A 14,487-nucleotide genomic window follows, 5' to 3' on the forward strand; every position below is an offset into this window, starting at 1 on the left:
TGCCTTTGAAATATTTATTTTCAATGAAGTTCTCATTTGTCTTTTCTGAACATCATGAAGCACATGCACCTGCTGAATACATATAAATTTCTTCAACGTTTTTAACTTTATCAGAAACAGTATGAGAGCCAACTTTCACCCCCTTTTTTTGGAGGGGGGAGTTTGAAGATTATAACATACAATAAATTTCTATTTCCAGTATACATTTTAATAATAATGTTTGTTTGCTTCAAAAGTTTTCCTTTTTTAGAAGCAATTCTATTTTCAAATATCTATAAATAATCAAATTTCAACAAACATTTACCAGTTACATGCAAATTTAAAACACAAGGAAGCCCAATATAAACTGTATCTATAATGATAATTCAATATATTTTTTTAGAAACAAATAAACATTTTAATTGAAAACATATTTTCAATGAAATTCTCATTTGCCCTTTCTGACATGGAACAAAATTCAGCCACTGAACAAATATAAATATGTCTTTTCTACTTTCTTAACTTCAGAAGACACTGTGTGAGATGCAACATACATTTAGAAATCTATTCAGCTCTGTTAAGATTAAACACTGTCTTGATAACTCACTGACTTTATTCCTTTCTCAAACATCACGCCACTCATGATCCGCAAGTTCCCGGATCAAGGTGAGGACACGGGGGTTCACACGCAGTCTGGGTTTACGGGTTTCTTCCACCTTACTGCCCATGTCTGGGTTGATTGAGAAGAAACACCTTAAGATAAAGAGGACAAACAGAAAACTACATCAAAATGTGTTTAACAAGACATAAACATTTTATTCAAGATATAAAAGTTGTCAAATTTAACTGCCTACAATTTAAAAAAAACAAACAAAAAAACAAGAACTCATACCTCTGCAGAAACTCCAGTGTAGACGCCAGCCCCGATGGATAATGTATGTTAAAACAATAATAGCTCCCAAACATCATGCAGAGGGCAGAAATAAAACAGGAGATGTTGTTGTTTCCAATCTGTTGATCCACACTCAGCATGAATCGTTTGGCATGGAAGCAGGATTGACCTAAGGAGAAAGAACAAATACATTTAGGGGGCGTTTACACGACAACGATCCAACAAAAACGGCACTTTTGTTCCGTTTTTGTTGGATCGTTTACACGATAACGTTCTGATTACGATCTGTGTTTACACAGTAACGGTGCACATCGAAAACGTGTAATGCTCTCGCTGCGCCTAGTTGGAGCTAGGTTCTTTGAAACTTTGAAAGTGGGCATGTGTTTAAAAAAAAGTTGTACTTGAAGGCATGTGGATTTCCGTGAGAGAACACGCATTGTGTGCGTCTGATTAGGGCGCATGCAGTTGGAAAAAGTGGGATAACTTTGCCGAAAAACCTTGTTTGAGCTTTCACGGTGTCTGTAGCGGCCCGGACTGGAAGCTGTTTATTGTTTTTACCTTGGAATGGCCAACAGTCTGTTATTCCTATATCAATTTGATAAAATAGGAGTTCCCGCACGTCCCATATCCGTGTCCTCTGTTACCTTTTTCAGCAGTTAAAACAGTTTTATCCGTCGCTAACAAGTCGTAACCTGTTTTTCCGAGCCGCCTTCAAACGCAACATGAACGCTGAGACGCTTGCGCTGGGTTTACAGCTGTGAGGCAGCGAAGGAGACCTGCTGCTTCTGCTGCACATCTGTGTTAGAATCATGGCAGCAAACCAGCAAAACGTAAATAACTGCACAGTTTTGCCCCCGAACTAACCGACTGAGTTGAGTAAAGCTGTTGGATGCAGGTGATGATAGCTAAAAGATGACTAGCTAGCTAATATCAATACAGCACGTTAAGCTTGTTAACAAGTAGCCTGTAGGCTGCTGGTGTTGTTGTCTATGTTCAGCTACGTAGACTCATTTTGCCCCCCAAAATAAGTCGATGCCCCTCCTGTTAAACTCGTCTGGAGCCGGGCTGGTCCTGGTCCGTAGTTCTCTAGATGAGAGCGCTGAACAAGCAGCCGTGTATTTTGCCACCTGGGCGGTGCGGAGCGGTGAAGAGACGCTGAGGGAACCGAATCTGATGGGGAAACAGTAACACCAGCATTGTGAGTAGTTTCTTTTTCTTCTGTGGATTGTAGGAAGCAGCTATGTTTTGCGTCATACTATGCATGAGCTGGTCTGGAACCCGTTTTCAATCTGTGCCGTTGTTAGAGAAAACATTCGGTGGTTTCGTGTAAATGCACACTACACTACAAACGCAACAAAACTCTTCCGTTTTCCCCCGAAATCGTTGTCGTGTAAACGGGGCCTTAGACTCCTGATACAACAAAACAATGACATTTATATGAAAAATAACAAATTAAGTAAAAAGTACGAAAAATAATATTAGTATAGTAAAAGCTTAAGAAAATAATTGGAATAAAAAAAAACTATTAAAGAAAATGTCAGATGGACAAAAGTGCAAAGAAAGGGGACAAGACAACAAAAAAGACAACAGGTCAAAGAAACTGGAAAAACAAAAATGAACTCACCACACACAATGATAGTGGGAGTCAAGGAGACATTCTCCATCTGTACTTCTTCAGCTAGGCATGTGTCCTCCACACAGAAGAACACTGCTTCTTCATTTTCATTGAAGTAGCAGAGAAGTAAGAGCATCAACTCTTTAACACTCTAATGCCTGCATCAGTTCTTCTGAGAACTTTTCCCATGGTATCTCAAAGGTGTCCACCCAGTCTGCTGCAGATGTCTGGTTGCTGCTGGAGGAGTTTGATGACACACTTAGCGGGGACAAAGACTGCTGTGATGGAGGAGTATCTCATGATGCATTACTTGAGGACCTGCTGGTTTCAGGGGTCCTGCCTTCAAAAACACAAAACAAAAAATAAGTTATCAGAACTGAATATGAATATCAGTGTTTAATGGTTGATTTTCTAGAATTTTACTTACATCTGAATTTCCAAGCAGCAAGTGCCTTTCTGGCTTGAATTGGTCTTAATGCTGACAGCAAGTCTTTCTCAACAATGAACTGGAAGTCATCATACGTTTCTACTCCAATTGACTGTAAAGTCTCCTCGAGAATGTCTTTTGAAGCCTCTGCAAGATCGGGCAACACTTCATTGATAGCACTACGTAAAAATGTTTGCTCAGCCATTTCTGGAATAAAATCAGACAAAATAATGGTAAAAACACAAGATCACCGTAATATAACATGTATTCAACTATGTACAAATTAAAGAGAGTCATACTTAGTGTCAAACAAAATATCGTGCCTGATTCACACTTTTTATTCATGTACATCCTTAAATTTTTAGTCAAACTTCTCTCCCGGTATCTTGTCACCAATAATTACTGGCAACAATCTCAGCAAGTTCCAGTTTTGAACAGCTTGACCTGAAAGCCTGATTGCCTCAGAGTTGACAGGGCATGGCTTTGTGAGAGCATCTGATCCTTTGTACTTGAATTGCTTGATTCTACGGTTGAACTGGGAATATGTAAACCATTTCTTTGTTTTAACGAAATATTTCAAGTATAGTGCAAGATCATAGGATACGACACCCTCAAATAAGTCATGGCCTAAGCAAGGCGGAAGACCAGGTTGGCAAACATGAAAAGACTTTAGTGAGTTGAAGTCAGAGTTTACCTTGACACCTTTGATGTCTTGAATGCTTCCAGTCTCTCGATGATGGACTGCCAAATTGTAAGCTTCAGGGGTTCGCTGTGGACCACAAGCATTTGGATCATTAAGAAAGTCTTTTCTTGTGATTTCACAGTACCTACAAAAGTACTGAGAAGTACTAAAGTTTTCAGTAAACCCACCAATGCTGTGTTATGTTATGTTTATCTTATGTTTACGGGACATATGAGCTGTGAATGATGATTTGACGCTGAAAACTTTTTTGCAGGCTTTTACTGGACATGCTACCGGCCGCCCCTCCATTATATGCTCCTTTAAATGAGCAACGACTTCTTTCACAGTTTGGCTTTGGTGCCCACACAATGAAATGGTGCATTTCAATTTAGCAGCAATGACTTTGGCTAATTCGGGTTGTGAAGCCACGTTGTGAACTCGGTAAAAATGAGTTTTAAACGCTGCATATGTACAAAATGTCCGCTTACATTCTGTGCCGAGGCATTTGAATACACAACTGGGCTCGTTTCTGTGCACTCTACAATGCAACACATAGCCCCTCAATGATTCTAGTGTTTTACAGCAAAATGTACATATAATCATGTTTAAACAATTTCAACCTACCCAACAAGTTACACGTGTTGCAGGTGTAGCAAAAAATGATTCTACTGCATATTGTTCCAAGAAGCAATATGACGCCTTAAAAACAAAATGTAATCTCCCCAGAAACACAAATTACCGTTACGTTTGAAGAAAACAAAGCTTAACTTACATTTGCTGAAAGCTGACGAGGTCCAAACAGCGCTCTTTTCTTTGTCAAGGTTTGAGCACAATTCAGCTTCTTCTGAGATGAGAACCGTTGTACGAACTTGTTCAAAACAGCTTTCAGGCGCCAGGTAAGCGAACCAATCAGAGAGCAGAACAGACCGGAAGTTGAGCACAAAACGGTGTTCTCTGTCTTTCTCGCAGTAGCCGAACTTTGAGCTTATAATGGCAACGGTGACGGTAAAAAATCCAGTGTTAGCAAAAATAATAAATAAAAATAAAATACATGTACCAATAAGCAAGTACATGACTTCCTTGTTGATTCAGATGTTTCCTCCACGTTAGACGTGAAATATGAAGAAATGATCCAATCAAAATTGACAGAGAATAAGTAAATGAATTAAAGAGGAAATGACAATCTAAAGAAGTGGGAAAATACAAGTGAATATAAATAGATAACTAGTGAACAAAATTGGAAGTAAACAATGCGGAATCATAATTACTTAATTCCACATTAATTTCCAAATCTATTAATTTATTCATTTATTTCATTGTCCATCCATCCGTCCATCTTCTACTTATCTGGAGTTGGGTCTCAGGGGCAACAGCTTAAACAGGGAAGCCCAAACTTACTTCTCCCTAGCAAAAAAATGGTAAGCTAGCTTCCAATTCATTTGGATTTAATCATCACAGAATGTAAATGTTAGTTTTACACTGCTGAAATGTTGTGAAGGATCCAACTTTTTTTATTAACAATACAAAATTTGTGTTTTCTACAACTAAATACAATATTATTTACAATTTCATATTTTAAAATTTACAATAATTTTCTGTTCTACGTTATACAACATTATACTGGTAAATGAACAAAATATAATTGTGTTTTTCTTTACAAAATTTTTCTGTCATGATTTCACAGATTTTTACTGTTGATTTTACGGACTTTTTTTACAGTGCAGTAACAAAATCTCATATCTCTAATATCTAATTTCTCTACAATATTAGATGACAAAGCTAAAGTATCAGTGCTGCTGAAGAAACTGGATGTGTTGGGTTGTTCATGGAAACCTGCGGCCTGTTTGGACACAGTGAGTCCAACGTTTGCATCGTATTAATAATGGAGTGAATTTGGCCGTTTCCTGGTCAGTTTAGACAACATTTGGTTCTATAAAGCTTTGATTCTACATACAACTGATAGAACTTGCCTAAAGCCAAGCTATCGCTTTTTAACACCTCCGCAACATTTTTCACAAGTTTAATCAACAAGCTCCAACATACATACTGACACATTCATCACCTTCATAAGGATGGTGGCGCCCTCTTGTGGTGCACATCAAGGTTTTGTAGATTTCAGTCGTTAGTCTGAAGAGCTAGTAGAAAAAATATGACTAAGTGTTTTAATTAAACTCTCCCCATGCAAAGCTCTTTATCGGGGTAGAACTAGTGCAATCTGATTGCAGTTTTCTGCAAACCCTGATGAAACAGTTTGTAACCTGGATGTGATATCATTATATCTCTGAGATAAAGAACCAATTTATTCTTCTCAGACATCCTACAATCATTTAAAAGATTTGATTTGAATCAACAAGGAGGACAGAACATCACAGAGACTCACAGGGGAACAGGACAGAAAAACCAAGAAATAAATACACAGAAATACAGATCACCACAAGAACAGGAAGATGACAGAGCCTTATCAAGTTTTTACTGTAAAACAAGAAGCAGAGCTGGAAATGTAACCTTTGTCTCCTCATTTACAATCTAAAGTTAAATATTTACTGAGTTTATTCTCAAACTGTCCACCATCACAAAACACTTTGGAGGAAATGTTTCTGCCCTTTAATCAATCAAATCTATAATTATTTCAATAATGAAGAGAAAACTTTGCACAATTCTTTATACTCCAGTTTATTTTTTTCAAAACCAAAGAGACATCAGACATGTATTTTCCTGATCTAAATATGAAGAATTTAGGCGAAAGCAGCATCAGTTCTAAGTTGATGTTGGTTTAATTTTCTTTTTTGGATCACAATAAAGAAAACAGAAGAAAGTTCAGATAAATCTAAACTGATTTAAACAAGAACAACATTTGTTCTTGAGAGCAAAGGAAGAGAAACCAGAACATCCAAATACATTAATACAAATACTAAAGCAAAACTATTAGAATTGTTTAAGTGTCACATAATAATGATTTTGCTTTCAACCCCCCCCCCCAGAAAAATAAAGAACAGCAGAGCATCGGAACAATGAACCCTGATCAGCAAGAGAAACTATTTGGGTTTACGAAACTCTGCAGAGTCTCCAGTGGTCCAAGGCAAAACTCCAGCCAGTAGCGGCTCAGTGAATCTGATCTGGACTCTGTGGATCAGAGTCATGGATTCAGAGACGCTGTAGAAGGACAGAATACCTGCTCTGTGGTCCAGGTACACTCCGACTCTGGAGGAAACTGGACCTGAGACGGAGGTCCAGATGTTGTTGTGACCAAATTCATAATGGTTTTGGGAAGAAATTAAAGCCCAGGATTTGTCATTACATCCAAATACACCTCCTGCTCTGCTGATGTTCTTGTATGCTACTGCTACATAAACCTCTGTCCCTCTCCTCTCCACCTCCCAGTAACAACGTCCAGTCAGACTCTCTTTACTGAGAATCTGACGACAACCAGTGAATCTGTCTGGGTGACTAGGATAAGACTGAGGCTGATCCGTAATTGTAACCTTCCTGTTCCCCTCTGATAGTACCAGTTGTGTGTGAGCTGTGTTTGGATCCAGAGTGATTTCACATGAATATTTCAAGATTTCATCTCTGGTCTTTGGTTCTGGTTCTGACGGTGAAACATCCACCCCAGTGACCATCAGTGAGATGTTTGTCCATGAGTCTCTCAGGACGTCCTGTAGTTTGTCTCTGAGCTCTGCCACAGCTGCTGTCACGTCCTCAAAGTGTCTCAGAGGACGGATGTTGATGCTGGATGAGTGTGTCGACTCCCTGAGTGCTGGCAGTGAGGGGTAGTTGAGGAGAAACTGGTTGTGATCCTCTGTGTGTGAGAGCTGCTCCAGCTCAGCGTCTTTCCTCTTCAGCTCACTGATCTCCTGCTCCAGCTTCTCCTGAACATCTTTGACTCGACTCACTTCAGTTTCCTGCTGGGATCTGATCTGCTGCTTCACATCAGAGCTTCTTTTCTGGAGGAGACAGATCAGCTCAGTGAAGATCTTCTCACTGTCCTCCACTGTTTTATCAGCAGAGTGATTGATGGCCTCCACCTCCTGTTGAAGCAGCTTCACATCTTTCTCTCTGTCCTGGATTCTCTGCTGGATGTTTCCTCGTCTCTCCTCCAGCTCTCTCTGCCTCTCAGTCCTTTCTGCTGCAGCTGACACTGTGTTGTGGCCTTTATGGTCATCTAGTAAACAAAGACTACAGATACACTTCTGATCAGTGCGACAGAACATCTTCATCACCTCATCATGTGTAGAGCAAATGTTCTCCTGGAGGTTCTTGGACGGCTCCACCAGCTTGTGTTTCTTAAATGTAGCTGAATCATAATGAGGCTGAAGGTGTTTCTCACAGTAAGAGGCCAGACAGACTAAACAGGACTTGATGGCTTTCAGTTTTCTTCCAGTGCAGAAATCACAGGCCACATCTTCAGGTCCAGCATAGCAGTGATCAGCAGGAGCAGCTTGGAGTCCAGTCTTCTTCAGCTGCTCCACTAAAGCTGCTAGCATGATGTTTTTCTCTAGAACAGGCCTCGGTATGAAGGTTTTCCTGCACTGAGGGCAGCTCTGGATTCGTTTCTGATCCTCTTCATCCCAGTGTCTTTTAATACAGTTCATACAGTAGCTGTGTCCACAGGGAATCGTCACCGGATCCTTCAGTAGATCCAAACAGATCGAACAGGAGAAAGTTTCTCGGTCCATCTGATTCTGCTCCATTTCTGCTCTCAGTCACAGCGACTGTGTGAGTTTCATTTTCTGAAAACAGAAACTGGGTTGAGCTCTGATCTACCAATCACGTGCCAGTGCAGGGAGGCTTCAGCCAATCAGCTTTCAGCTTCAGCAGCTGTTGTTCCTCCCAGTTTCACGATGTGTTTAAGAGCAGGAAGAAGAGGCAGGAATATCAGGCTTTTATTACAGGAAGAGAAAGGTTTTTCTAGTTTAATAGCCAACAAAATATTGTAGTGTTCAAACAACTGACAGACTCATCATATTCATATATATTATATTTTTTATTTGGTGTTACAAAGAGCTGACAGGTGCTCCAACAGAACATTTCTGGTAAAGGTCCAAGTCCTGTGGAACTTGATGGTTTTCAGTTTTCTCCCAGGGCAGAAATCACAGGCTACATCTTCCGGTTCTGCAGAGCCGTGATCAACACTATCATCTCGGAGTCCACTAAAGCTGCTAACATGGACAAAAACCGGTCTTTGTGCGAATGTCTCCCTGCACTGAGGGCAGCTGTGGATCCCTTTCTGATCCTTCTGGGTTTTAATACAGTTCATACAGTAGCTGTGTCCACAGGGAACCGGATCCCTCAGTAGATCCAGGCAGATGGAACATTAGAAAGTTTCTCGGTCCTAATTAAATCCTTTTTGCTCCATTTTACGACAACGGCGAGTATTTTATTTATCAAAACAGAAACTGTAATCAGTCCGATCTTAAATCAAATGTTAAACTACAGCAATAAAAACTATCGGGTCTCATACGCAGTGCATCACAGACAGATGACGTAGCTCCTCTTTGTAAACCCCGCCCCCGTGGTTTTCATGATGCCCGCCGCCGTGATACCTTTTTGAGTCTGCGCACTACGGAGCAAGCGCCAAGTCACGTGATGTTGCAGTTACCTCCATAGACATTAATACCTCTATTAGCTTAGCTAGCTAAAAGCTCAGGAAATAGGTAAACCAAGCTGATATTTCTCCCCGAAAATTACATCAAAAATCAAATATAATGCTTAGCTTCTCTTATTAATATGTTATTATAAATATATAGATGTAGTTTATTGAGGCCAAATCACTTATATTTACAAGTCATTCAACAACTAGGCTACTTACTGATTAGCTTTTAGCTTGTTGGATGTAAAACAAACTGGAAGTGACGATGGTAGGCGTTTCTCACTTCAGTTGAAATTACTGTTTATGTGCTCGAAGTATGACAGAAAACAACAAACTAACTTTGTGATCAACTATTTATTCTTAAACATGTTTCACATTCACAAATATAAATAACAAGCCAACCGTTATTTTCTATTTCTAAAAAGGAAGTTGAGTTTATCTGAACGCCTAATCTACCTCTGAGAACCTTATTTAATGTGTTACTTCTGACCTGGATGAATATTTGTTATGCATTTAATTTGGCAATATCTTTTTCTATACACATTATTCAGTGCCAAACTTTTTTATTTTAAATGTATGATTTGTATTAAAAATATAATTAACAAATAAATATCTTGCCAATTAACTTATTAGATGCAGACTAGTCAGTTGAAGATAATTTTCAAGGATGAGGAATTACATCAAGGAAAAACAGAAGATGTTTTTGTTGGATATTTTTTCTTTCCCATTATGAAAAAAAAACATGTTTACAGATAAAAAATAACGTAAAGAAAGTGGAAATGGTTCTTTCCAACAAGTTTGCTGTGCATTGGGTTGCTTCCATGGTGAGCGTCCATCCAAAAGATATTTATATGCTGAAGGAAGATAATTTATTTTCTGACTAAAACCTAATTTAAATAATACATTTACTTAAATTTTAGTGGTTTTGATTTGATGCTTCCTCTTCAATTTCAATATGGCTTTGTAATAATCAACTTAATTGTTGATAATATTTTCCCGTCATTATGACTTTATGATGGATTCCATTTGTAGCTGGAATTAAGAAATTCTGACTTCCCAGTTACAAAAATCTACTGGAATGCCCCCTGAAGTCAGACGTCTCACTGGAGAAGAGAGAGAAACTCCTGACTACCCCTAGTTACGATTTGTAAAGTCGAGTTCACGTTTTAATATGGCCATTCCTCACATCAGCAGTCATAAGATGTGGTGGAAAATGTTTATATTGCAACACATGTATGTAAGAGTGCATCTAAAGTCAATGTTACATGTAGTGCTTGCAAATGTAAACTGAACTAACTGAAAGTGGTGTTTGCATGTGGAAACTAAAGATTAAAATGATGTTTGAAACAGATACTGTGAACTGTCCACATGGACGCCGCCATTTTGAAATCCCAACTTCTTCGACTATGGCAACTGGAACATTGCTACTTTGGATGTGGCGTCAAACCTGATCCAAGTTCTGACTTCTGAGATAAAAGGAGCAACACATGGATGTCAAAACAAGGTATGTGACAAAACAAACCCTTCCTCCGCACTTCTTATTTTCTTCACGTGAGCATAAAACTCAGTTTTACATCCTTCATAGAGACAAAGGAGGCTTCTGTTGTGGAAAAAAAGAAAACCGGTCACCTTTTTTGTGTCCAGTTTTGACCAATTAACATCTGGATATCACTAAGGTAGGTAACGTAAAGCAATTCATTGTCCGTATTGTCAAACATATTTTCCAAAATCACTTCCAAATAATTCAGGGTCAAATCTTATTCCTTGACCGGAATACAGACACAGATTACTGAATATTTACATTGGATCTAATGTTTCTTCAAAGATGCTTTACTTCATTTTGTCAAGCTAAGAAAATGTTCCTTCCAATGCAGCAGTCATGTGCAAAAAAGACCGATTTCCTTCAGGACAGGGTTTTTGTAAAAACATGATGTCATGTATTCACACAGTGTAACTCCTACTCTTGCTGCTCCTAGAAACTGAAAGGGTTGGTGAGATGCATTCTGGGATTCAGAGTTTTATTCCACTGGCCTTGTTGTCTGTGTGCAGTACAGTTCCTCGCAGTTGTAGGCACAATATATTTATGTATTTTTTGACAAATAAAAGCTAAAAAGAGACATCAAAAGATTAAATCCCAGGTAACAATCTGAACAAAAATCTATTTGGGTTTACAGAACTCCGCAGAATTTCCAATGTTCCAAACCCAAACTCCAGCCAGTAGCGGCTCAGTGAATCTGGTCTGGACTCTGTGGATCAGAGTCATGGATTTAGAGACGCTGTAGAAGGACAGAATACCTGCTCTGTGGTCCAGGTACACTCCGACTCTGGAGGAACGAGGACCTGAGATGGAGGTCCAGAAGTTGTTGTGACCAAATTTAAAATTGTTTTGGGAACACTCCAAAGCCCAGGATTTGTCATTACCTCCAAATTTACATTCATTCCCACTTCCTGCTTTGATTTTGTTGTATGCGACTGCTACGTAAATTTCACTCCCTCTCCACTGAACCTCCCAGTAACAACGTCCAGTCAGACTCTCTTTACTCAGAACCTGACAGTAATCAGTGAATCTGTCTGGATGACTTGGATAAGACTGATGTTCATCCATCACTGTCACCTTTCTGTCTCCCTCTGATAGTAACAGATAACTGTGAGCTGTGTTTGGATCCAGAATGATTTCACATGAATATTTTAAGAATTCAGACCGTGTCGTTGGTTCTGGTTCTGGATGTGAAAGGGAAACATCCACCCCAGTGACCATCAGTGAGATGTTTGTCCATGAGTCTCTCAGGACGTCCTGTAGTTTGTCTCTGAGCTCTGACACAGCTGCTGTCACGTCCTCAAAGTGTCTCAGAGGACGGATGTTGATGCTGGATGAGTGTGTCGACTCCCTGAGTGCTGGCAGTGAGGGGTAGTTGAGGAGAAACTGGTTGTGATCCTCTGTGTGTGAGAGCTGCTCCAGCTCAGCGTCTTTCCTCTTCAGCTCACTGATCTCCTGCTCCAGCTTCTCCTGAACATCTTTGACTCGACTCACTTCAGTTTCCTGCTGGGATCTGATCTGCTGCTTCACATCAGAGCTTCTTTTCTGGAGGAGACGGATCAGCTCAGTGAAGATCTTCTCACTGTCCTCCACTGTTTTATCAGCAGAGTGATTGATGGCCTCCACCTCCTGATGAAGCAGCTTCACATCTTTCTCTCTGTCCTGGATTCTCTGCTGGATGTTTCCTCGTCTCTCCTCCAGCTCTCTCTGCCTCTCAGTCCTTTCTGCTGCAGCTGACACTGTGTCATGGCCTTTATGGTCATCTAATAAACAGAGACTACAGATAGACTTCTGATCAGTGCGGCAGAACATCTTCATCACCTCATCATGCGTAGAGCAGATGTTCACCTGGAGGTTCTTGGACGGCTCCACCAGCTTGTGTTTCTTTAAAGGAGCCACATTATGATGAGGCTGAAGGTGTTTCTCACAGAAAGAGGCCAGACAGACTAAACAGGACTTGATGGCCTTCAGTTTTCTTCCAGTGCAGAAATCACAGGCCACATCTTCAGGTCCAGCAGAATGTAGATCAGCAGTAGCATCCAGGAGTCCAGTCTTCTTCAGCTGCTCCACTAAAGCTGCTAACACTGTGTTTTTCTCCAGGTCAGGCCTCTGTGTAAAGGCTTTTCTGCACTGAGGACAGCTGTGGATTCCTTTCTGATCCTCTCCATCCCAGTGATCTTTAATACAGTTCATACAGTAGCTGTGTCCACAGGGAATAGCCACTGGATCCTTCAGTAGATCCAGGCAGATCGGACAGGAGAAAGTTTCTCGGTCCAGCTGAATTGCCTGCTGCTCCATTTTTCCTCTGAGTCACAGTGACTGTGTGAGTTTCACTTCCTGGGAACAGAAACAGTTTTTTTTTTTGCTCTATGAATCACGTGTCAGTGCAGAAAGGCTGCAGCCAATCAGCTTTCAGCTTCAGGAGTCATGTGCTCCACCCAGCTGCAAGGTGCGTTTCAGAGCAGGAAGAAGAGGGAGGGACATCAGGCTGCTCTTCCAGAGAGATGATGGCTTTTGAAGTAAAAAATGCCAAAGTTTAATAGTTATCTGTCCTAAACAACTGACTGAGTTACCAAAAGTCAGGATTTTAAAATCTAATCTCTCCACTGAGTCAGATAATGAAGTAAGACTCAATGCTGCTAGATAAATTAGAGAACTGACTTGTATGATGGGAAACATTTAATCTAATTGCTCTATCTGCTGTTGATGAAGTAGATGGAAAAAACATATTTACTGTTTATAATTTAATTTGTACTTTAGATAATTCAGTGTTATCTACCACAATGATGTTGAAAGGATGTTTTTTTGTTTGGCGATTATGGATATTGATTTATTTGTTTAGTCTAGGAGGATCTGCTTCAGAGTCTGTGACACCATTAAACCAACCAGCGTCAGGGAAAACGAAAAGTTGCTCCTGGATGATTGAAGCCATCCGTAAATTTAGGAGTTGTTGGACAATTTCAACATTTATGGAAACATACCAAGCTGGAGGTCCATGGTTTGCTCCTTAGAGACCTCATCAAATCATTGACAGGTTGAAAATGCCAGAAATTTAGAGTTTTCAAATCTTATTGTTTTGAACAAGAAAAATCCTGATGTGTCGGTCAACACAGTTAAGTATATAATTTCTCATTTTTTCTCTGAGCACTAGCATAAAGAATCTAATAAAGAAATGTACGATGTTTTGTTAAGAAATTTGGGGAACAACATTGCACCCATCAGCATCACATTATTTCTGCTGCATCATCAGTCAATCAAGTTTATTTATAGCACATTTCAGCAACAAGGCAGCTCAAAGCGCTTTACAACGTAAAAACATAAAAGTTCAAAGTTATAAAAGACACCACACAGTAAACATTATATTTTGCGAAGTGCTATTGTTACACATGTTGATCAGTGTTTGTCTATGTCAGCCTGGGAGCTGAGCAGAGGGAAGTCTGGGTCTCTGTTTAGGCTGCTGAACCCAGAACCCGACTCTGGACAAGCAGAAGATGGATGAATGTAGGAGTCATTATTGTTAATAACAGCGACTGCAGCAGTTTGTGTGGATCTTTGAACGGAGGACGAGTCTGTGCAAATTAAACCCTCACAACTGGCTGAATTTTCCACAAATTTCGCAGCTTTTGGTTTGTTTCAAAGATCAGACTTCTATCTCTATACCTGGGGGTTTATTGTACTAAAGCATGTTTGTTTTCATCCCAATATATTTCAGCCGGATTGGAAAACATGGGGCTGCACAGTGGCGCAGTTGGTAGAGCTGTTGTC

The 14,487-nt window shown here is 39.9% G+C and overlaps 2 protein-coding genes and 1 long non-coding RNA gene across 3 annotated transcripts; all 3 read right to left on the minus strand.

Moving 5' to 3' along the window:
• On the minus strand, positions 1-1,619 carry LOC145548123 (uncharacterized). The gene is made up of 2 exons (XR_014084418.1): positions 872-1,619; positions 1-732 (listed from the first exon to the last, which is right to left on the minus strand). It is a non-coding gene; the product is annotated as an uncharacterized LOC145548123 (long non-coding RNA).
• Positions 1,620-6,236: 4,617 nt separating this feature from the next.
• Positions 6,237-8,488, minus strand: LOC103480056 (tripartite motif-containing protein 16-like). The gene has a single exon (XM_008434801.3). The coding sequence runs from the start codon at positions 8,284-8,286 to the stop codon at positions 6,631-6,633; it is 1,656 nt and encodes a 551-aa protein (XP_008433023.2). The 5' UTR covers positions 8,287-8,488; the 3' UTR covers positions 6,237-6,630.
• Positions 8,489-9,520: 1,032 nt separating this feature from the next.
• LOC103480066 (tripartite motif-containing protein 16-like) lies at positions 9,521-13,117 on the minus strand. Its single transcript, XM_081597814.1, has one exon. The coding sequence runs from the start codon at positions 13,018-13,020 to the stop codon at positions 11,344-11,346; it is 1,677 nt and encodes a 558-aa protein (XP_081453940.1). The 5' UTR covers positions 13,021-13,117; the 3' UTR covers positions 9,521-11,343.
• Between the last annotated feature and the right edge of the window lie 1,370 nt (positions 13,118-14,487).

This window comes from Poecilia reticulata, chromosome 17 (assembly GCF_904066995.2).
Source record: "Poecilia reticulata chromosome 17, P_reticulata-male-v2, whole genome shotgun sequence".
NCBI classification, from domain to species: Eukaryota; Metazoa; Chordata; class Actinopteri; order Cyprinodontiformes; family Poeciliidae; genus Poecilia; species Poecilia reticulata.

What these genes read in the sequence shown, in the direction of transcription:
- LOC103480056 (XM_008434801.3), bottom strand. Translation starts at nt 8,286, where the DNA reads ATGGAGCAGAATCAGATGGACCGAGAAACTTTCTCCTGTTCGATCTGT.
- LOC103480066 (XM_081597814.1), bottom strand. Translation starts at nt 13,020, where the DNA reads ATGGAGCAGCAGGCAATTCAGCTGGACCGAGAAACTTTCTCCTGTCCG.